The sequence below is a fragment of the Simochromis diagramma genome, unplaced genomic scaffold (assembly GCF_900408965.1).
Source record: "Simochromis diagramma unplaced genomic scaffold, fSimDia1.1 OVJJ01000684.1, whole genome shotgun sequence".
Lineage (NCBI taxonomy): Eukaryota > Metazoa > Chordata > Actinopteri > Cichliformes > Cichlidae > Simochromis > Simochromis diagramma.
The window spans coordinates 112-25,298 of NW_024387475.1; the positions used below are offsets into that span (position 1 = coordinate 112).

At 40.0% G+C, this 25,187-nt stretch overlaps 1 protein-coding gene and 1 long non-coding RNA gene across 3 annotated transcripts; one reads left to right on the forward strand and one right to left on the reverse strand.

Annotated features, from left to right (window-relative positions):
- Positions 1-410: 410 nt before the first annotated feature.
- On the reverse strand, positions 411-3,119 carry LOC120723593. 2 transcript variants are annotated; one of them, XR_005693790.1, is made up of 4 exons: positions 3,094-3,119; positions 1,890-2,007; positions 1,579-1,624; positions 411-750 (listed from the first exon to the last, which is right to left on the reverse strand). It is a non-coding gene; the product is annotated as an uncharacterized LOC120723593 (long non-coding RNA). The 2 variants fall into 2 exon arrangements; XR_005693789.1 differs by lacking the exon at positions 3,094-3,119 and having other exon boundaries at positions 1,890-2,041.
- Positions 3,120-13,948: 10,829 nt separating this feature from the next.
- Positions 13,949-14,660, forward strand: LOC120723594 (dynein heavy chain 8, axonemal-like). The gene is made up of 3 exons (XM_040015124.1): positions 13,949-13,985; positions 14,067-14,155; positions 14,427-14,660. The coding sequence occupies exons 1-3, from the start codon at positions 13,949-13,951 to the stop codon at positions 14,658-14,660; spliced, it is 360 nt and encodes a 119-aa protein (XP_039871058.1).
- The last annotated feature ends 10,527 nt before the right edge of the window (positions 14,661-25,187 follow it).

Consider the following 25,187-nt stretch of genomic DNA (forward strand, 5'->3'; position numbering starts at 1 on the left):
TATATTATTTCACTAACCTAACTAAGCTTTCTTCTTTTAAACACCTGGCTTTACAGCTTTTCTTTTTTAATTATATATATTTACCTTCACTGCTAAAACCACAAGCAGAAGCAGGAGAAAGCAGAGTTTCCGTTCAGTCATGCTGGTGAAGGAGTAAACTGTGGCTGACAGTGTGAGGGTTATACTATAGTGAAAGCCGGAAGGACTGCACCCCATCCTTATTTTACCTCTTGGGTCTACACATGAAACTTTTACTATGTCTAAATAGCAGTGGCATAAAAGTGGAAGGACCAGTAGAAGGTAAACACCAACATCTGTTCAGCAGATGATCTCTCTGTTATCCTGGCGGACATTGTGTTCAAATTATGATTGAGATGTTGGTCAAAACAAAACTAGTCTGATACAAAGAGTCATGTTTGCCACAGTTTATTGTGTTTGTATTGTATTAAATCTGAGAGCCTGAGTTGGAGTATTATGACTGAATGGTCTCCATTACTGGGAAACAAATATCCAGTGTGAAAAGATGGACGTTTATTATAATATATGAATATTATTATATTAGTATGTCACCTAAAGTGTTATATACTTTAAAATGTTTCATAGAGCTTTATTATCCACTCCCACAGTTCCTGTGCTTCTTGCTGAGCGTGTCTTGTTGTCGTGTTGATGGTTCACTGAGATGATAGTCTGGTAGGAATCACTCGATGGCTGCTGAAGGTTTGTATAGGGCTGATCTGGCTCATCGTCATCCTTTAGAAAAGTGAAATATTTTAGGTATTAATCAAGTTCAACCCGGTCTACCCACACACTCTATTGATCTTTAAATCTCTCCATCTGTTGCCTGGATTATTTAATGTTTCTGCTCATTTCTGTAAGAGCTTCTTCACAAAATAAAGGACACTGAAGTTGGCACTAATAGTATTATAACACTAATCTGTAATTATCTATATAAGTAACATCCTAAAACATAAATGTACATGTTTTACCAAGTCTGCCAGAGCTCATATTATATTTTTACATGCTGTAGTGCCATTTTTGGGAGCATTTCAAGTTGATATACATCAATACAACCATTATAGCCCAAATTCTTAATAATATGTCTGCATTAAGTGCATAGTGATTACATAAATTGCAAAAAAAATGCAATAAACTACCAAAAAATTGAAAATCGTTTTTGTTTTTTTGAACATATCTTTCTAGTTAGAGAAATTTAAGAGGCTTATCTCTCAAAACTGTAAATACAAAAAAGTTGCACAAAATAGTTTCCCACCACAGGAAATTTATTTTGAGTGTCTTCATAGTTTTATTTCTGAAATACACCAATTTTTATATAATGCAGGAAAAACAAAAGTAAATATTATAATGCAAAATTGCAAAAAAACAGCATATGCATCAAAATAAACTATTTCCAGCAGTGCAATTTGAGTCCTAAGCATCCCAGAAACGACACAGAAAGTCATAAAGTCAAACATAACTTTTAAAAACACCAGTATAGGCTCATAAGGCCCTGATGGTAAAAAACTACATTTCTGCAAACTTTTAACTAGCTGCTGTAGATCGTAGCAATAAATTGCTCACCAAACCGTTGGGATTTTCAGGTACAGACACTCCAGATGTTCCTGACCTTAAGCAGCCACGTTGATAAGAAAGGATGTCAGCATTAGTGTAACACTATTCACATTCAAACAGAGAAAAATCAAGTAAGAACATCTATATTTATATTATCTTCTCTCTTAATAATGATAATTATTTTTGGAAGGATAAAAAGTGTTCATTCTAGACATGATGTTTAACATACACCGAATTCTCATTTATTGAAATGTGATGTTTCCTTTTACTTTCTCTACATCTATATCATCTTTGAATTACTACAGCAAAAATAGTCTCACCCATTACTTTTCCTCCAGTAGATAAATCCCACGATAACTCCAGTTATAAAGATGATCACAACACCGGGCAGATAAACGGAAAAAGATTTGTCTGCTGAAGTGTGGGCCTCGTTTGTGTCTAAATCATTGAAAAGATGCATTTGTCAGTAAAATCATTTATCCCATTTCCTGGAAATCAAAACACAAATCAAACACAGTTTACGTCTACTGAAACTCTGAGTGAAGTAATGAAACCCCAGTTTTATAACCACAGAGCTTTAAATATTGTCACTGTGCTCTTTTCTTTTGTCTTCTTCTTCTTTTGCAGTCTTTTCTGAATATTACTATGAACTGAAATTGGTCCAACTGCTTATATACATTCACTGGCCACTTTATGAGGTATACCTGTTCAGGGTGTAACACAAATATTTCAGTGTTCATTTCATTTGTCAATCACATGTCAGCTTCATCTTCCTGGTTAAATAAAGGTTAATAAAATAATAAAATGTCAGCAAATCAATGCTCAAACAGAGCAACATGGCACATGTTACTGGTCCGAGTGCTTCACAAACTGCTGATCTGCTGGGATTTTCCCACACAATCATCTCTGTTCACAGACAATGGTCTGAAAAATAGAAAATATCCAGTGAGCTGTGATTCTCTGGGTAAAAATGCTGTTTACACATCAAACCTTGAGGCAGAGCGGACCACACTGGATATCACTGCTGTCCTCTAACAACAGCAAGCTGAGGCTACAGTTTGCAGGTCTGGACAACAGAAGACTAAAAAAACGATGCCTTGCCCGATGAGTTGATTTCTAACAGTTCAGACTGCTGGTGGTGTAATGCTCTGTGAAGGGTTTTCTTTGTAAACTTTGGACCCTGTAGTAACCACTGAGCCTCATTTAATTGAAAAATGACAAATCTGCAGCAACTGTGTGATGATGTAATTTCAATATGTCTTGAGAATCTTTGAGGAATGTTTTTAGCGCCTTGTTGTGCCACAAAAAATGAAGACATGTTTGAGGGCTGAAGGTGGTCCAACTCGGTTCGAAAGATTGTACCTGATAAATGAGTAAGTTGAGAGTATTTAAAACATGCTGTAAGTGAAAATAAGAAGAAAAGAAATGAACAAAATACAGAATAAAAAACACATAAGCAGGTCAATACAATGGCTACACAGTGCTGAATAACTGTGTACAGATAAAGAAACCAAAATGCATTACCTTCCACAGTGACACTGATATGGACAGATATTGTCCACTTCAAGTGTTTGTACACTCACGGTGAATTTCCCACTATCAGCTGGTGTGTTAAACTGGTCAGCTCGAGAAGGCAGTCTGATTTTCTTTGTTTATTGAGAACCTGGGGTCACATGCCTGAGTAACGTTCTCTCCGTGTCGATACAGCAGATGACACTCTCTCCTGTGTCCCTCTGTCTTTTGATCTTACAGATAATCAAAACAATAGTAGTCTGACTTTCCTTGTTGCAATCCGAGTGACATCGTGTTCTCTCCTGACTGTCTTCACAACAGTCTCTGTAAACAGGGACACAAAATACGGTAAATACAAGATTCAGCCTGTGTCAGAGAGGACTTTAGTTTCTATATTTTGTGAATGTTAAACCATCTTTTTAATCCCATAATAATGTGTTTAGTTTAAACTAAAAGCAAGGAGGTTATAAATGTAAAAATATTAATAATGCATAATGAAAATAGTTTCCTTGTATTACCTTCAGCATCATGGGACACAGCTAGTGGTAACAGCAAAATCAAGCAAAGTTTTGATACGTCCATGCTTGTTAACATGTCTATGAGCCACCGACAGTGAAGAGGAAGATGTGCGGAAAGAAACAAGCTGAAGCTTTCCTGGCTAAGCAGACGTCAGACTGTTGCCCTTCACGGGGCAAGTGTGAAATTATGTAAAAAGGAAGTGTACTGACAGGACTTTCATATTAAAAGGCTGTAAAGTTGAAACACTGTGCGAGCTCCCGCACAAAAAGAAAACAAGCTAGTTTTTCTTTATCACAGAGGAATTATTACACTGCTAACTGTCATGTTCGCTGAAACTGAAGGATGGATAATATTGTAAAAGTAACAACAAAACTACCATTTATCATAACATTATAAGTATTTTAAACTAAAATAGCGTGTTACGTCATCAAACCGCTTCATCCAATCACTCATATACTTACAAAGTTTTGACTGCATTACCTTTAAAATTTGTACGAAGATTTGCATAAAATGAATAAAACTGACATGCTTGCATTTGTTGTGTAGTGCAACAGGTGTATGTGGCTGAGGGATTCCCATGATGCAATGGGTATTTCTTCTTCAGTCACCTTTCCTACTCACTGTGTGTTAATGCAGCTCTCTGCATTGAATCATACCTGTTATTAACCTCTGTCTCTTCCACAGCGTGTCTTTATCCTGTCTTCCTTCTCTCATCCCAACCAGTCGCAGCAGATGGCCCCGCCCCTCCCTGAGCCTGGTTCTGCTGGAGGTTTCTTCCTGTTAAAAGGGAGTTTTTCCTTCCCACTGTCTCCAGACTGCTCACTCATAGGGAGTCATATGATTGTTGGGCTTTTTCTCTGTAAGTATTATTGTAGGGTCTGCCTTACAATATAAAGCGCCTTGAGGCGACTTTATATTGTTGTGATTTGTTGCTGTGCAAATAAAATTGAATTGAAAATTGAATTGTGAAGGCCACACCAGAAGCCACACAATTGGGAAGTCAGTAACGTCAGACACCAGCATCTTTATTTTCATTTTAATGCACATTTCCACAAACATAAATAATGACACATGTCCCATAAACAATTTCTGGTTAATGTTTTACTGGTGCTGGAGGTCTGTTGGACTGCTGAGGGTAACTGGAGAGAAAATGATGTGTTTTTTTCAATGCAGCACAGCTATCACTGCTACACGAAGTTTTGTTTACGTCATTTCTCATTGGGTGGGGGTGGGGGGATCTAAACCATTCATCTTAAATATGTTATTTGGGGTTTGTTTGTTTTTTTTATTTCTGAGTTTGATATTTGGTCAGTTTTGTGTTTGATTACTTTTAATTTGAAGTAAGTATTAAATTAATAGTTGGTTTTCATTCTTTCTTTTTAGATAATTTTTTCTATTTGTATCCCCTCGTGTGTTTAACTGGCCAGTTCTGTCCAATTTACTTTGGGAAATATTTAATCTGAGGTAAACATTTTGCTTTTCATTTGACCCCTGACCTGTCTGCTGTAATGCAGGAGGCAGGTTTATGACCTATACTGCAGCCAGACACCACAGGAAGCCTTCCTCCATGTTTTCTTTACAGTAATTGATTCAGCCAGTTTAAGTCTCCTTTGTTTTTGTGCATTAGATCACTGTGTGGGTTGTGTTGAGTGGTTATGTATTTGTAAGTAGCCATTATGACTTGACTAGTGGTGTTTATCTCTTTTAAGGGTCTAGTATCATCAGTTAATTAGTTTTTACACTTTGCAGGCACTTTGCTGTAAATACAACAACACTGCTGAAAACTCTAATTTAAATAATTACTACTGATGCACCTATCAAATAAACTAACATTTGCACAGGTGTTGAAATGCTGGACTCTTCCTCTCCTAAATCTGTGGCAGAGAAAAAATGCTGCAGGAGTGTTTTTTTTACATGATATGTAAGAAAAATAAGAAAAAGAAAGAAACCCTGTGATTTTAATGTGAATGCATTACTGACATCTTATCCAAACACACATTGTGCACACCACTTTATCCCCTATTACAACTGCAGCTTTATTAGTGCATGTTCACGGGACTTCTGATTCTATAGGGTCTTGACAAAAGTCTCTGCAATCAATTGATTACAATCAAGTGATTCAATTGAAACATGGAAATCAGCATTTCACCATTTTATACTATACATACATGTTTTGCTTTCAAGACTGGACAGGAGTGGCATGTGGGCGGCATTGTAGAGTGTGTTGACAGGAGGAAAACTTACACGCTCAGTAAATCACCCCCGTCACTACCTAAACCTCAAAGTCTCTAAACAGGAAGTGCATCTGCATGAAAGCTTCTGTTTTATATGCAGACAGATGACCTTTTGATGTAAAACCTTTCTCTGTATCTAGAGAAACACTTAAACTATATATTCAACGATATAGTTTAACATTTGGTCCGTAACTATCATTTAAAAACAATGAAAAGGTTTAAAAGAATATACATAGGCGGCTATAAAGACTGCAGGTCAAACATCGTGCAGATACAGAAGGACCTCCTGGGGTCCAAAATGTCGCACTATTACAGAGCAATGCTTGCAATAGTCTTGCATGGTTAGCCAGTTAGACAGATGCAAATGTTAAAGTGCTAAAACAGACATGTAAATAAAATACAACATCATCTTAGCAGCTTATTGGTATTAATGTCTCTTAAAGCTCTCCATGACCTAGCTGCATCTTAACTCTCTGAGCTGCCACAGTCTTATAAACCCACCCGCTGTCTCAGGTCAGCTGATCAGCTGTTCCTGAATGTTCCCAGGACTGAGCGTAAACTTAGAGGACATCGTGCTTTTGCTGCAGCATCTCTGAAACTGTGACACGATCTGCCTTTAGAGATTAGACAGGCTTCTTCTCTGCCTGTTCTTAAATCACTCCTGAAAACTCATCTCTTCACCCTGACCTTTGACACCTTGTAAGATGTTGGTTTTTAGTTTGAGTTTTTTAGTTTATTTTTGCTGTTTTATCTTGTTTTGAAATATAGGGCTGTTTACATTTTTTATGTATTATGTGTTTTATTTTTTTACTGTTATGTTTTATTCTATTGTTCTTAACTCATTTACTGTACAGCACTTTGGTTTTGTCCTGGGTTTTTTAAAGTGCTTTCTCAATAAAGATGGATTGGATTGGACTGGAAGATAAACACTTTAGTTTGCAGTACTGTGGTGAGTTCACAGTAAAGCACTGTGTTGGACTGGCGCACAGTGATTGTGGCGTTCATGGTCAGTGTTAGGTTACCTCAAGTACAGTGGATTCATTTGCATTTAAGCTGATGATGCTTCGATTAAGTCATCAAATTTCACCTTTATATCAGCTCTATAAGACAATTCTCAGGATACTGTTAGTGTAGGAAATGGAAAGACAACCAAGATATCTGTGAAACGTCTGCTTACATCTTGAATTCAGCTCCGGCGTATGTGGTAAGTTGTTAATGAGCGACTTTAATTTATTATTTGTTCACATGTGGCTATACACTCTACTGAGGATAAGCATACTGTCATGATATGAGTGGATCTTCAAAATAGACATCAAAATAGTTCATGGAGAAAATAAGTAGAAAAAGTAAAGATCTTATTAGGAATAATACTGTTTGGATAATTATAACCATCATAATCAACCGAATCATCTCAACATGTATTTGCTCAAAAATTTATTTATTACCACAAACATGTATTTAATTATCAACAAAAGGAAAATCAACAGTTTCTAGAACTCCAACAGGGGCAGGACTTGGAGGTACTGGGATTTCAGGAGGCAGCAGAATGGTACACTGGTCAGTGTCATTATTATTGACCTGTGATGGTGGATGGCCTTGGAGGGAGCTGAGAGGTAACTTAGACCTCTTGTCTTTCAGGACACGTAAAGCAAACATACTCCTTCTCAGCAGGCTGGAGACTTAGAGCATCCCAACTCATCAGCCTCATGCGTTTGGGCATCAAATGTTCCTCTTCCTCATTAACAGAAAAAGCAGTTAGAATATCTGCGCTTTCTGCAGAGGACCTACCCTCTGCAGTGGGTGGAGGTCTCGGAGGCAGAGGAACATCAGTAGGACACATGAAAAATGTCACTTCATCATCCAGGGATGAACGCTCGTTTTTTCAAATCTGGATGCATGCTCTTGTTTGTGTCCTTCGACTGAAAGCTGGCATCAGCAGGTGGTGGACTAGGAGCTCACATGCAGGTGCGCTGATAGGTCTGAACATGAAAGCGGGAACTTCATTGTCCAGAGCACAATGGTCTGCACTGGATGAGCGTTGGGAGCTTCTCTTTTGCCTGTGGAGGAGGCAGACTTTGACTTTGTGTTGCAGAGGAACATTTAAGTCATCTGACGTTTTGCTCTGTTACATATTATTATTGTTGTTGTTGGATTTTTCTTTAAAAATTCACACGATTTAATGTTTAGAAACAGACACAGTGAAGGGTAACTTACCACAGCTCGAGCCATTTTAGGCGTCTGTCAAGGCAAAGACGCAGGATTTGGTTTCTCTGTGTAAGATTACAGGACAGTTGTCAGTTTCATTTTCAAGTCAGTTGGATAAATTCATATCAAACTTCTCAAACTGTATCATTAAAGCATTGTTTAGGTGGACAAATATGAAAGATATGAAGATAAAAACAGTAACAGCTGGCAATCAAGGGAAAACAACCTTATGAAAAAGGTCTTAATCATTATTGTTTTAAAGTAAATCTTTCAGTCCTTACTTCAGTGATTGTTTGAAGTCTCTGTGCTTGTTGTCAGTCGCAGATTTGTGTAAAATATTTGCAGTTTGTGAATAAAGTTTGCAGGAGCTCCAAAGTTTGTCTGTTCAACACCAAAGTAATGAGGAGACTGAGTGCAGGTTTGGAATCCTCAGTGACAGAAGAATGCAGCAATGTTTGAATTTGAATTTGTTATTGTTTTATTAACAACAACTACCAGGATCATACCATAGCAACACAGTGATGCCCAATCAAATGTCAGGTACAAGGGATAGCCCACATACACATCCAACAGCACAGTAAAGCAATGGGCACCAATGCCACCAGTCAGGCCTTAAAAATACCTGAGTTATATAACAGCACACTGACAGTGTCTCATCCAAAAATATGAAATGTATAAATACAGTTAATATCATTTTCATTTAAATTTTATTTAATTCTCTTCATATAGTGCCAAACAGATGTCTCAAGTCGTCACTGTTACAACATAGATAAACATGAACATGAAATCCATTATTTAATTCTCTTCCATTCACTCCAGTTGAATTCAATAGCTATATAGATGGATAGACAGATACTGTATTATATACTATATTGATTCCAAATGGAGAATTAATGTGTTATATCACCAGGATAATGAATTCAAGTAGTACAATCTCCAATAAACAGACAACACAGTTCAAGTTCAAAGTGCAATATGTGCAGGATCCAGGCTTTATATTGTAAGATGCAAAATGTTTATATATACATAATATTGTTGAAAAACTAAAGAAAGTTAAAAATCAAAATAAGTTTATTGTCACTGTGGCTGATGTGATTGCAATATGAACCCGGAAGCAGACAAGGGAGAGATGGAACTGAATCTTAACAAAAAAACAAACCATTTATTAGGTTGAAAAACAAGAACACAAAACAAGGCCCAGCAAACAGGGGCGGAAACTAAAACCTATACTGGGAATAACTCGGTATGACTATGACAACTATGACAAGAAAAACATGAACATGAATCCGAGGAGGTGCATGCAAGAAACTCTGATGAAAAAACATGAACATGAACATGGACCTAAACAGAATCAGGAGATAACCTGAAACCCGGAATAACGTGAACGGAGGAAAACGCAACAACACTGCCCAGAGGAAGACAGCGGACTTAAATACACAGAAGAGAAAGGAGGGAAGTGGAAACACAGCTGACACAAATGAACCTGACACCACAGGGGAAGCAAAATGAAACACACTGAACATGGAAACACAACCCTTTCATAATAAAAGACGAAACAAGGAGAGACGTGGACGTGTGATGGGCTGAGTTGCCAAATGGCTGGTAGGCTTTTAGCTAGGCTTTAGCTTCAGCCAAGTGGAAGCTAAATTGGCTAGTCATTCATATGTAAATTAGGTTGTTACCTGAGAATTCTGGAGGGGAGTGGGGGTGTGTGAATGATTGCTGATTTCTAACTGCCAACTGCCTCTTTGTTTGTCTGGGGGGGAGCTGCTAAAAGCGGTGAACTTCCTTTTGTGTTCGTCTTGGTGCATTCTCAATCATCCAGGAAAATAAATCTCCAAAAGTCACCAACTTGGAGTGGTTAGTTTCCTGAGCCACAAGGAAACTTGTGTTTCAGTTTGCCATCTTAGGGAGAAATCAACACACATAGGTGTATTTCCTTTGTTGCTGAGATTTATTGATAAAAACAGTACAAAAAACCAACCATTTGTACACATATTTACAAATAATAATAAAAAGTGAGTGAGTACATTTCAACATTTTCAGCAATCACTCACAATCCTGGCACTGCCATGGTATCTGTAGTCTGCATTTACCACATGTGTATCTGTAGCAGTGAACACATCGCACAGTGGCATGATTGTTCTTGCGTTTGTGTTTGACCTGACACATGGCTCTTTTCCCAGGGCTAGGTGTGGAGGGTTGTGTCCGAAGCAACTGTTCTTTTCTTGCCTTCTTCCCAGCTACATGAGAGTGAGCCAGCTCTCTTGCAAGCTCCACCAGGAAGTCCACCCGTCTTTCCTTCGTCCCGGTGCATGCTTGATACAGCACATCCTGCGGGGCTCCATAGGATAGTTCTAAAAAATGCTTTAGTTCCTCACATTTTAATGCAACCCACTGAATTAAAGCTGAAACTACATCTGAGTTGTATCATTTCAAATTCATTGTTGTAATTTACAGAACCAAAGTTAGAGAAAGTTGTTTCTGTCCAAAGTCTTATAGACATAACTGTATGATTTTCAATGATTTCAAGGACAGCTGAAGATAAAAAGTATTCAACAAGGAGAGACCAGGAATTAGTGACGTGCAGAGTTTGAATAAGAAGCTGTAATTAGACTGAATGCAAGACGAGAGTAAAGCCATGGCAACAGCAGGAAGTGGAGCAGGACCTGCGTGTGTCCATGAAGCTCGATGTTTTTGTGCACGGATCACATGCAGTCTGAAATGTTGTGCAGTCCAGACTGTATATTTTGCTGAGTGAAATACAAAAGCTTCCTTCATGGATGGAAAAGAAACTGTTTCAGTGTCAAATGAAACACTTTCTGTTGATTTCAACTCCCAGAACTGAGTTCAGCTGAGCTCCACGGTGCAACAATTAGACTCCACTATGTTTCCTCTGCTTTGTAACAGCAACAGGCTGTTTAGGGCAAGATTTGCTAAAAGGCTCAAAACAGCGCTTACAGACATGGTTCGTTTTTTGGGCCAATTACAAAAGTTCTGCTGTTTTCTAAACACAGGAGATGTGAGTTCAAATCTATAAAACACAAAAATAAGACATGCTTATTTGTATTAAATATCTGGATAATGATCTGTAGATGTTAAAAACATTAATAACACAGTTTGAATGTCCAGAATTGGGTCTTCATCAGGGTCACAAAAATCTTTGAGATTCTGTCTCTGACACACAATCCTGTCGCTGCGCTCGATTTGTAAACACTAACAGCTCTTTGACTCCAGAACCCAGTTTGTGTTGGTGCGAGGCATTAGTGGATCTCTCTCTTAGAGTAGAGTTAGAGTTACTACAGTTTCTTAGGAAACTGAAGAAGGCCCGTCTCCCTCCTCCAGATTCCCGTGCAAATGTCAGACAATTCAAAATCCTGTTTGACTTTATAAAGGAGACACAAATGTGCAAAAATCTTGACAGAGTGCCACAGTGTCACAGACAGCTGCACTGCCTTTGATGAGAAACACTGAGTGATAGTAAAACTAAACAATCACTGCAACACACTGATACAGGAGAAGTTGTGGTTGTTCTTTTCATTTGTCCTGTTGTGTAGTTTGGCTGTAGTGTGCCCCCCACCCACCCCCCTTTCAAGAAGCCAGCTGTATGATCGTCCACATTAAGAGAAGGAGTTAAAAGTGGGAGTCAAAACCTCCAACTTAAAGTGGAACATTAATGTCACACAAATGCAGACACAGACTCAGTGCCATTTTTATATTGTTAGATTCAGAGATTTTATTGAAGTTCTCAGTTATATTAGGGACATACAGAATGCTTTCTAATGGAATAAGAGGAGAGAGTGAAGCAACTGTGCCACCCTAAGGACCATGGAGTGGGATTAATGATGAGTTGTGCTCATTTGATACCAACTAATGTGTGTTGGGTGCATTGTGAGCGCCGTCCCGGAGCGAACCAAACCCCAAGACTGGCAATTGGGACATTGAATGTCACCTCTCTGGTGGGGAAGGAGCCTGAGTTAGTGCGTGAGGTTGAGAGGAACCGGCTAGATATAGTCAGGCTCACCTCAACACACGGCTTGGGCTCTGGAACCAGCCTCCTGGAGAGGGGCTGGACTCTGTCTCAGTCTGGAGTTACCCCTGGTGAGAGGCGGCGGCCTGGGGTGGGTATCCTGGTGTCCCTTCAGCTTGCTGCCTGTATGTTGGGGTTTCTCCCAGTGGATGAGAGGGTTTGTTATCTGTGCCTCCAGGTTGGGGTTCAGAGTACCCAGCCTTCTTGGAGTCCCTGGGTGGGGCACTGGAGGGTCCTACTGGCAGACTTAAATGCTCATGTGGGCAACAACAGTGAAACCTGGAGGGGCGTGATTGGGAGGAATGGACCCCAGGACCTGAACCCGAGTGGTGTTTTGTTATTGAACTTCTGTGCAAACCACAGCTTGGCCATAACGAACACCATGTTCGAACATAAGAGTGTCCATAAGTGCACGTGGCACCAGGACACTCTAGGCCACAGGTTGGTGATTTGTTGAGTCTTCTCAGTTTGTGCTAAATCATTGAGTTGATTCTCAGTACTGTTCATTAGAGTTCCTGACCTGTTCTTTCCTGTACCTAGATTTCCTGGACGCATCCCTGACCCTGTGTGGATTGCCTGTTGCTGGATTGGCATGAGAGTGTAACGGTGTGAGGGTGAGTGGCTGAAGAGGAGTGAGCGTGCGAGCCTGGAAGAGGTGAGTGTAACACAGACGATGCGACGAGGAGCACAGGCAGACAGGAGGGGACACAGCTGGAACTAATGGGCATAACGAGACACAAACCTACAAAGTAAAACAGGAAACTCACAGGCTGTTTCACAATACCAACTTGGGGACACGAACAGAACACAGTGGAAAGACACAGGTAGGGACAATAGAAACACTAAACACACAACTCAAACCCTAAGAACAAATACAAAACAGCAGAAACTGGAAAATAATACCAACAAACTCAAAACACTGGGTCAGTGACTCAGGACCATGACAGATCTGCCTTGTTTCACACTTAACACTTTGTGCCCACAGAAATTGGGCGCACCCACAGAAATGCAAAGCAGGAGATGAAGCATCGCTGAATATATGTCCAAATCAACTTCATTCTAAGCCAAAGACTAGAAAATATGGTGAAGCATATCTTCCCTTTGGTTTCACCTGCAGAATTGGTTTCCCCTGTGTCGGGATCAGCGCTGGGCTGTTCAAATCCCAGACAAACAGTATCTCACAGCTGTTTATGTTTTTAAACCCATTTTGCACAGAGAGGCATTTTTTGAAAAATGTATTGACAGCAATGTTGAATATTATTACATGGAAAAAAAAAAAAAAGAACTGCAGGTAAAATAATCACACCGTGACGCCTCTGCCTTTGTAAATGGAGGTACAGTAACTGCATGTGTGTAATGTAAGCGTGTAAAACCTGCAGATAGTCAGATTAACAGTATTTTGTCTCTATCTGCCATTCTGCAATTCATCTCATGTAAAAAATAATGCGCGCACAGCGTGACGTGAAAAAAAGGCACATATCTTTGACGTTGCGTGACCAACTCTGTATTCCTCGTCCACACGTAAACGCAAAAAAGGAGTTTAAAAAATCTCAGTTTTCGGTGATTCGAAACGCCGTTTACATGTGGACGACACAGCTGCGTTTTCAATAATACCCGTGCAGACGCAGCACGGTTAGAGTTAGTAGTTTATTTTATTACTACCTGTAATTTATTGCAGATTACTTGTATTTGCTTAATTGTTTACTAAATGTTTGAGGTGTGAAATAAACTGCAATGGAGCAAAATATGGGCGTGTGTGGTTGGAGGTTGTGTTTGTGCGTGCGCGCGCGAGGGGGGGGCGTGAACATTTATCTTGTAAAACAAGAGGGGCCCAGCAAAAAAAGTTTGGGAACCACTGCTTTAGGGTTTCCTGACCGCCATGCGCCAGGAGACGACACGCTCCAACCTGTCCAGGGGCTGGGCCTTGGACATGGTCACCCATAACAACGATGTCACCAAGATGATGAGGGAGGTCGTCTAAGCTCCGCACCCTGAAGATGTGGGTGGAGTCTATATCTATGGTCTCTTTCTGGATGGAGCGGGATGGGACAGACATGGCGCCAAACTCGCTGAGGCTCCGCCCAAAGTTTGTCTTTTTAAAATCAGTGTTTTTTAACTTAGATTAAAATAATAAACTGAAGCTTAAAAAAAACACTTCAGTGTTCAAAAGTCCAACTTTTTACTGTTTCTGTATTTTTTTGTAAATTAACATAAAAACATTTTTAAAAAACATATTAAAGATTAATTTAATGAAAAATTATGAAATAATAATTAATTTGTCAGCAATTTAGGAACTAAATGAAATCAAAGTATTTTTGTTTTTGCTCAGTAATAATAAGTTTGTCTCGGCCCCTCAGGTCCTCTTCACCCCCCTCCCTGTGGTCCACGTCTTCGCCGTCAGCTCAGCCAACATGGCCGACAGTAAGCGTCCCCCTGGCGGCGGGGGGGCGGTCAGCCTGTACTCGTGTCCCGTCTACAAGAAGCCTCGACGCACCGACCTGAACTTCATCTTCTCCCTGCAGCTGAGGAGCGTGCAGCCGCCCGAGCACTGGATGCTGCGAGGCGCCACGCTGCTCTGCGACTGCAAGTGATCCAAACGTTGTTGTTCCACAGACACGGACAGACACTCACCGTGGGGCTCTGCTGTGTCTCACTCAGACCTCCCCACAGGTTTCACTTTGAGCTTTTCTTTTTTATTCGGATGTTCTGATATTTTCCATTTTTCTTCAGCACCAAACATGTTTGTAGGTTTTTAGTCTGTTAAATTTATGAAAATCAAAATGTTTCCACCGCTTCTCTCTGCAAGTCTCTAATAATAATAATAATAATAATAATAATAATAATAATAATAATAGTAACATTAATGATCGTGTATGTGACCTCACACAGTAAAGCTGATGTGAGGATCATCACAGTTTTGGTGGTTGTATGAACTTAGAATGCATAAAATAATAATTTGTTTTAATTAAAAAACTTTCCCTCTATCATTTCCTGAGTGTTTCAAAATAAAAGTCCTCTCTTTCATGTTTTGAATGTGAGGTTGTTCCTGTGATGCCTTCAAATCTGTTTCAGTCTGCAGTTTTTTACAGTTCAGACCCAAAGTGACTCAAACATTTACTTAAAAGAGGTTTTTGTTCGTCTGGGTTTTCCTGCTCAGCAGCGCTAAACAGGCAAAAGCAGAAACACACAAACAGAAAGAAACAGGAAAATATGTGTTTCTGTGAACAATGCAGCAGCAAAATGAAAGACCAGGATTTATTTTTTAATGATTGACCAGTGTTGGGTAAGTTACTTTAAATTAGTAACTTAGTTACATTACTAGTTACTTCTATCAAAAGTAACTCAGTTACTTCAAGTTACTCGTTACTTTCAAAGTAACTAGTTACTAGGGAAAGTAACTTTGGTTTTACTCAGAATTCTCTTGTTAATGTGTTGCTTCCATAACTTTGCCAGTCTTCTAGCTTGCTTACTTGCCACAAGTGCACTGTGCCACCTACCAATAGAAAGGAAAAGATAATGTGCATATTTCCACGAGAGAAATCCCACGCCTGGACCGTCGTTGACCGCCACCATGATTCTAGCCTACGTCACAGCATCATGTGCGCCTTTTACATCCAACACAAAAACTGCAGTCGTAGTGCTTTCGATTGTACTCAGAACTCGGAAATTCTGCCTTCTGAATAGGAAGATGTAGGTAACACCAGACTGCAGATGAGCTGCATACAGAGCTGGACTGGGACAAAAAAAATCAGCCTGGGCACTATGACTAGAGACCGGCCCACCATTATAGCAAAAATCATAAAGCCTTTGAATAAAAACAAACGCTGTTGTGACAGTGATGCTCACTGTCTTGATGGTGTATATGCATCAATCTATCAATCGTTTGTTGTAAGATTCAGATAATTATTTTTTTAAAAGCGAGACACTTTAAATGAGAATAAGAAAGAAAAGTATTTCCTTGTGCCCCCCTCTCCCTGTTAATGCCCTACCTGGCCCCCCTGGCAAAACTTTGCTAGACCCACCCATGCACAGTTACCAGCTGTCAGCTACTTAGAAAAGGATCCTGGAGTTATTTGTCTCTCAGAAACAGTTCATAACTTCCCTTCAACTCATTCATGTCACCTGTTTCTCCATCACCTGTTCAGCTCTGATGATTCAGTAAGGACATCTCCTGGTTTCATCTTCATGTTTCCCTCTCACCACATAACCAAACCGACATCATGACCAGCAGCTTTTTTGCAGCTGTGGCTCCTGCAAACATCAGCTGATACTAGAAATTAATATGAAATAAATTCTAACAACAGCTGATCAAGCTTAAACGTGCTGCTGTTGTTTAACGTGAACTCCGCTGGTTTCCTCTTTCTGATGCAAAGTGGGAGATAAACAAACAAGAGAGAAAAGCCGATCAGCTGATCATTGATCAGTTTTCATGATTGAAGTAGAAACAGGAGAGGGAGGGGGGAGAATGAGAGAAGAAGAGGCAGCTGTGCAGCAAAGACACAGAATAACTCCAGCTTTGTGCCTTTTTCATTGAAGCTGAATTACGGGACTAACTGTTCCTTTTCACCTCAATAAGAAACGCGTAATATTTTCTCTGAATACCAGATGAGACAGTTGGCAATTCTAATAACTTATGAACAAAATAAAGTTCAACATCATTAGCTTCATAGCACCACCCAGCTGTATAGAAACTCCGTCATGCTAGCTAGTATGCAGTACGGAAAAAGTCAGAATAACAAAAATAAACTCCACCTAAACTTGGTTTATCAGAATCAGAATCGTGTTTATTGGCCAAGTATATGTGCAGACACATACAGGGAATTTGGTTCCGGTAGATGGAGGCTCTCAAGCACAGCTGACCCAGAGAGACTGCAGGTCATAACTTCTTACCTGAAGTTCAGTTCACACTTGGACCGGCGGCCGCCTCGGGTCTCTTTTCCTTCTGTGTCCCCCTTTCCCTCCTCCACCTGCTGGCCTCCACCACTTGCTAATGTTACTGAATCTGTGGAAGCTCCGCGATAACCACCACACGAAGTAACGAATAACGGCCCTATCTAAATCCCAGTAACGGCTAACGCGTTCCTGATTTTAGCATAACAACTAGTTACCGTGCCCGTTACCACAATAATAACGTAGTTACTGTAACACGTTACTTAATAACGCGTTAGTCCCAACACTGTGATTGACAAAAACATTAAATGATCATGTTTATTTTCACATAAGTGTTCCATCGGTCCTTCTTTTAGAATAAGTTTAGAAATGAAAAATACTAATAACACACCAGGAAAAAGCCAACAGCACGAGTCCTGAAAGGCTTAAAGAGAAAATGTCAAGAGGAAATTGTATTTAGTAGTCAGTATAATCTTTTAGTGATATAAGTTTGCATATGGTAGAATACTGCATGTAGTTATTTGTATTAGGAAATATTCAACCATGTATACTTAGAGGCATATAATCAATTGTGTGTGATCTTTAACAGGCTGCAGGCTTGGGGTGCATTCCAGGAATGCACCCCCACATCCTGGGAGCATGAGAGAGTTTGTACCTTGTCTTATTGTTTTACGGCAGGATTAACGTAGCTATGTCTGTTTTAGTTTAAGTGCTTCTTTACATATAGATGAACTGTTGGATTTTCCAGACCAGCAGGTTAAGGGAAGTTGTTTATGGGGTCACACTCTGACCACACACACACACACACACACACACTGAAGTATAAAAATAAAGACCGGGGCAGTGCTCAGGGCGAGTCTCTGAGACTGCCCTTGCTAGCAAGAACTTCTGTGTGTTTCTTTTCTCTGAGTCTTTACTGAAGAAGTGTTTTAGAATATTTTCCCTAACAGAAAATAAACGCACAAAGAATGAAACAAAAAGGCACAAAACCTCAAAACAAGAGTGAATTAAATCTGACCGACACACAAAGATGCTAAAAGCCCCAAACATGAACCTGTGAGGTCATTAATACCTGTGTGTGTGCATGTTTACATGTCTTTGTGGGGACCAAAATGCCCGTCCCCACAAGTTTGAAGACATTTGTGAGACTCAGAATGTGGTTTTAGTGTCAGGGACAGTCAGGTCAGGGTCAGGCATTCAGTCTTAATGGTTAGAGTAAAAGGCTGAGGAGAGCATGATGTCAAATAGATGTCCCCACAAGGATATGAAAACACAACCGTGTGTGTGTGTTACTGTGAATTTGTGAGACAAGTGAAGATTTCAGAATCAGTGAGAAATGTTTCACTTCCTGTTGGTGAAGAAGAGCAGACTCCTCTTCAGCCACAGAAATGAAGAAGCTTTTATTTTGTCAGCCTGACAAACATGAGCTCAGCCACGAGCAGAGGCGACCCTGCAGAGGTGAAGGTCACAGTCAGAATCAGCGCCAGAGAACCGCACAAGGACGGCCTCATTGGTCACGGCTGAGTTCATTATGTGATGGTAACAAGCTGATTATTACAGAACAGGAAACACACGTCTGCTCATCAAACACCAGCTGCTGCTGCTTTTATCAGTCTGACAACAAAACCTCACAAGAAAGAAGTTTTTGTGAGTTTGCAGCGTTCCTCTAAACTGAAAACTAAAACAGCCTGAAAATGGGAACATGCACCCACACTGGAGAGTCAGGCAGCTTAAATGTGTTTGTCTTCATCTGTAGTTACGTTTCATTGGCTGGAAATGTGCTAACTGGAATCATTCATGAGTCCAGATGAACAAAAACAAGTGTTTACTGCTCCACGCTGCACCAATCTGAATCAAAATCACTCAGACGCGCCCACGTAGGCATTCCACTAAAACCATGTGACCACCTTCACCTTTAAACCTGTCGTGAATATAATTTTAGATTCTTCACTTTATTTTGAAAGAACACGTTTGCAGGAAGTGCGGCTGCTGCAGAAACTCTTCACTTTTCACTGGCTTTAATCTTGAAGGTTTCTCCAGATGTGGAACATTCATGCTAAACATTCAACATCTGACGACCGTCTCCGTGTAAAACACTGACAAACTCAAACTTTATACGGTAACTGACAGATTTATTCCTCCATTTTCAGGCATTTCACAATGAACTTGGATTAGTTTGATGATTTTATTCACGTTGGTGAATAAAACCAGCCAAGAGGCTGATTCCTGCAGAGGAGGAGGCAGAGTGGAGGAATCTGCAGGTTCTGTCTCTAACACACAACCAGAGCTTCAATCATAACGAGCACATAATAAAACCATGATCCCCCTGATCGACTCTTTTAGCCTGTTTCCTCTGGATCGAACAGGATCTAACAAACCCCAGCTTCTGCTGGGACACTGGTCATGATGGGAGGAAAAAGATGGCTGCCGTGTTGCTGTTTCCTTTCTTACACCAGCGTTATACTTCCTGTATCTGTGGGTCTGAGTTTTTAATCAGAGGATGAACTTAAAGCTTTCAGTCTGCTCTACAACCCACCACCTATCCACACGTCTGCTAAGTGGACTGGAAATCAGTAAAACTTCTACCAGACTTTAGTAAATATTGCATTAAGATGAGCAGACAGATTTTAATCTCAGCATCGTGCACACAGATTTTTCAGGACACTGGAAGAGTTCCTGCTGTGGATTTAGATGTTAGTGTTGTGTGGATGATCCCATTCTGTGATCTTTGTGTTACTAACACTGATGCTTTTACACTTTAGGACCCTCGAGACCTCTGCTGCTCAGCCGTCCTGATCGCTGCCTCCACTTTAACCAGAGGCTGTAACCTCTGATCATTTCACCTGCACCGGCAGTAAAACTCTTCTCCAGAACCAAACGTGCCATAAACCCATCACAGCTTCATCATCAGCTCAGTCTCAGCAACATGCAGACGACCGAGCAGCAGAAACTCTGCAGGGAACGTCTGAAGTCTGTTCTTCAGTTTTCCCAGCTCACTGTTTATTGAACATGAGACAGAAAAATAACTTCACCTTTAATGTGAAACTTTTATCGCCTGTGACATATTTGCAGGAAGTCTTCATGCTGTGATTTAGTGTCACAGCCATAAATATCACACAAGGTAAAAACTACAAGTCCCAGCATCCTCTGTGTTTAGGGAGGAGCAGTGAAACAATGTACATTTCAAATTCCTTTAATTTTAAATATGTTTATATTGTCTATCCTGTAAAATAGTCAGATGTCTATTCATATTAATGTACAGAATTCACCTGCTTGCTGCTACTACTGCACATTCACCCAATGTATATACTATATATATATATATAATGTTCTTCCTCTACCCCCCCCCAATTTTTGCACATGTCGAGGAGTGTGTCAGGCTACATTTCACTGTGTGTTATACTTGTATAACTATGCATGTGACAAATAAAGAACCTTGAACCTTGAACCTTGAAAGTGAAAGTGTTCATCCTCCGTTCAGAGCAGCAGGAGGAGGAAGGTGGAGCTGAGGCAGGTGAGTGTTAACATGAATATGTTTCTTCTTATGACATAAAATAATTCCACGCTGTTCGTGTCTGTGGGTGAAACGTGAGGCCGGTCGGCTCCTCTGAGCGCTGGTTTCCTGTAAGTAGAGAGGAAGTGAGTTTAGCTGAGAGAGCAGGAGGAGAGTGAGAGCTGTGCTGAGGCAGGTGAGTGTTAACACCGCTCTGACATTACTGTGTCTCTGTGGTGGGAACAACAGGCTCCGTCAGTGGAGGCAAAAATAATCAGACTTTGGTTTTTCAAAGGAAACTACTTTATGTTGGGAGAAGCCGCGCGCTCATTGGATAACGGCTTGTCAATCTCAAGTTATTAGCCAATGAGCGCGCAGGTTCATAGTAAGACCCGCCCTTATCACGACATTTTTAAAAACTAAACGTCCAAATTCATCGGCTGCATCCTCCCGAGGACCCGGCCTTCGCGGCGTACGTGGGCTGGGTCCTCAGAAGCTCGGGTATGCCGGAAGTAAACGGCTGGGGAAATTGGACGGTCTAGCCTTCTGATTTGCGTCACCGCTGTCTCGGTGGAGTTTAATAAACTCAGCCGTCTGCTCCTTGCTATCTGCAATATAACAGGACACTGGAGTAAATTCTCGACCGTCTCATACTTCTGTTTAATCAGTTTTCTGTTTGATGTTTATTCAGCTGTGTAAAAACCAAGGAGGAACCCACCCGGGGGATTAATAAAGTTTTATTTTATCTAACCTAATCTAATAACTTTAATCTCAGCCAAACCGATTTACTCACGAACAAACAAAACTGAAAAAAGCCAAACAATAACATTTTTAGGTTGTCTAAGTCACGTTTAACTTGAGTAGCGAAAGTCCGCGGTGATCTGAAAATGATGTGCCGGGAGTTGTGCCGTTCTCGGTGGCTTCAGTGACCCTCGAGCTCCCGGCTAGCTATAGTGCTGGTGGGTAGCAGACGTCTCCGAAAACGTCAAAGCACTTTTGCAAATATGCGGTATCTTGATAAACCGAGCAGATATTTGATGTTTACACAGCTACTTTCTCGCCTGAAAATATGTTAAAAGTTTATTTTGTGACCCAGAAAGATTAGTATGAGTAATTTTAAAACTTAGTAGCGGCCGCCAAATTGAGGAACTGGATTTGGTGGTCATGAAAATGGCATTAAACAAGTCCCCAGGGACAGATGGACTCACTACTAATTTTTATCAATTCTTCTGGAAGGACCTAAGAACTTTATTGTTTGATGCATTAAAGGAATCGATAGAGAAAAAAGAACTGATGCCAAGCATGAAACAAGCGCTGATAACCCTGATCCCTCAATCGGGTAAGGATAAAAAGTTTTTTAGACAATTTAAGACCCATCACCTTACTAAACACTGACTATAAGATCCTGTCTGGAGCTGTAGCTGAGAGGCTAAAGAAAGGCATCTCAAACATTATCAGTGAAACACCATCAAGTTTTTTGAAAGGAAGACTAATTCATAACAATATTGGGCTGGTTTTGGACCTCCTTGAGTACAGTGAAATAATCCAAGATGTCACGGTCCTGAGTCTGTGGACTCAGTGTTTTTCTGTTTGTATTAGTTATCTTTGATTTCATGATGTGTTTTGATTCTCTTGGGTTTGATTTTTGTCGCTAGTATTCCTAACTCCCTAGGTCCTTGGCATTTCTTGTGTTCTCCTTCTTAGGTCGTGGTTCTGTGTTACTTCTGTTAGTATACAGTCATCTCTGTCAGTGTGTCTCTTGTTCTGTCACTGTATCCCCTAGTTTAGTCCACGTCTGTTCAGTTTCCTGTTTTACTTTGAAAGTCTGTGTACTATGTCAATGTGTTGAGTTTTGCCGCCCCTTGTCTTGTCATGTCTGATGAGTCCCAGCTGTGTTCTCCTCCTGTTTCACATTCCCTAATCACCTCAGTATGTATTTAAGCCCTGTGTTTTTCCCTGCCAGTTGTTGTGTCCTCCACGTTTGTTGTGTGTGTATTCATTGTCGTCTACCTTCAGCATCTCCAGTCTAGTTAGTTTAAGTTGTTGTTCATGTATCACTGTCATGGTTCGGATTTTGAGGAAGAGACCACGACTGGGATATAGTTTGGGTCAGCATAGATCATTTATTAAAACATACATTTCAGTGTGGGAAGAGCTGGACTTCTTCTTCGTTTGCACAAAGACAGAAAGCTTTATAGTCATTATGACGTCACACAGTTAGACCTTACTGGCAATGATAACAGTTCCTCGCACTCAAAACGTTCTCCTTATATGGACATCAACTGCTACTTTAGAGAAAAACAAGTGTGTATTACATTGTGCATTTTGTGATAGTGTAGCTCTCAGAGAGACTGTCCTAAGACGACCTTTCTGTTCTTATTAAGTGTGTGTGTGTTGTTACAGGCCTGAATGTAAAAGGTCCAGCTGGACCCACCAGATCGAGTGGTGTACATACTCTAATGGACAACAGCTTAAGCAGATAGAAAGAATAATACAGAACCACAATAGACTGATTAAAGTGGTGATAATCTGTATACATTAATATCTTGCTCAGATTAACAAGGATATAATTAAACCTGGAATGCAGGATTCTTCTATAACCATAAATAATAAATGATCCATGATAACCTGATGATAAGTGATGCAGACTAATGAAGTAATGATGAAATAATGACAGTGCCTGTAAATGATAACCAAGTAACAGTAAAATAACAGGTTTTCCTCGACAGTGACTCACCAGCAAATAAAGCTGTCGTTTCAGTTAATGTTTTGTCTCCGAGTCCTGCACGTGGGTCCAGCCACTGACAGCCACACAACTCATCGTGACACAAGAGAGAGGATACATCCTGTTCTTGGATTTTTACAAAGCATTTCACACTCAGTTGAACATACGTTCATATTAAAAACTCTGCAGTCTTTTGGTTTTGGACAGGAATTTATCAATGTTATAGAGATGCTATATAATGACATTAACAGCTCTGTTTTGCTAGAACATGGTACATGTTCAGGGTTTGAGGTTAATAGAGGGATAAGGCAGGGATGTAGCAGCTCACCACTTCTGTTCATCATGGTTGCTGAGCTGTTGTCTATTTTGATTAAAAACAGTCACATTGAGGGGTTAACTGTGATGGGTGAACAGATAATAATCAGTCAGCTCGCAGATGATACCACCCTGTTTCTAAAACATGAGGACCAGATTCCTTTAGCCTTACAGGCGATCAACCACTTCTCCAAAGCTTCTGGCCTACAGCTGAATATTAATGAATAAGAAATTCTAGCTCTGCATGAGTGTCCCCTGCAAGCAATAAATAATATACAGATAAAAAAAGAGGTGAAGTATCTGGGCATTGTAATTTGCAAGGATAAGACATCAACAGAAAATAAGAATATCTGTGCCAATATAGAAAAGTGTAAGTCAATTTTAAACAGGTGGCTGCAAAGGGACATAACTCTGTTTGGGAGAATCTTGCTAACCAAAATGGACAGTCTGTCCAGACTAATCTATCCAGCCTTTTCTCTGCCCATACCTCCAAAACTAATTAAATCTATAAATAATCTTAATTTTAGGTTCATATGGAGGAACAAATGTCATTCTATAAAGAAAAATGATATGATTAAGAATTATGAAGAGGGTGGGGCTAATGCCATTGACTATGATGTTATGAATGGTGTACTGAAACTGAAATGGTTAAGATCTTTCATTAGGAACAAAAATTCCTTTTGGAACATTATTCCCAATGTGATTTTTGGCAAAATGGGTGGAATAGACTTTTTGTTACGTTGTGACTTTGATTGCAGTTCGTTACCTGTTAAACTCTCAGCTTTCCATCAGCAGGTCCTTCTCTACTGGAAGATCTAAAGGGATTTGGGCTGTAGCTCATTTTATGGATGATAATGAGGTTTTATTAAAACATGAGACGTTTTGTGAGAAATTTGATGTAAGATGTACTGCTAAGAGATATAAATCCCTAGTGAAAGCCATCCCAGTCCCTTTGAGATCAATGATAAAAGAAGATATTGTGCACTCTAAAATTTCTCCTGGACTGAGACAGCTCTGCATAGCTGGAGCTGAATTTGGTGACAGCAGGTTTACAAACAAAGTGATCAGGAATATTTTGATAAACGAAATTTGCCCTAATCTGGTTAAAAGAAATTATATCCTTAAAGAATTAGAGACCATGGAGGTTAAGGCGATAAGAAAAAAGTATATTTCACTTCCTCTTTCCCCTAAAGTAAAAGAGGTTCACTTTAAAATCATTAATGAGGTTTATCCAACCAATGAATTCTTAAGACAGAAATTTAACTTAGATGTGAACGCCTGCACATTTTGTGAAAATGATATTGAAAGTCTGGATCACTTGTTTTTCTACTGTGAATCAGTGCACTCCTTCTGGACTGACATGTGGAGCTGGCTACAGTCCAGGAGAATCCAGTTACCACATTTGATGGTGTATCAAGCACAATATCTTTATCTTTTTTAAAATAATCTGGATAATTCTTATTTTTGAGCCCTTTTTGATTATACTGTTTAATATCCTCCATGTTTCTGTGTGTTACTTCTACTTTGCTCCAATAATTTGTGGTAATTCTTTCTTACTTGTTCTTATAATATTTACTAATCTATTTTTAATATAACTTGTACTTTATTTCAGCATCTTTGTCCGCTGGTTTTAAATGATCTCAGAAAAGCGTTCAGTTCTGTGCTTGGGGGGGGGGGGGGAGGGGGGGAGGGGGG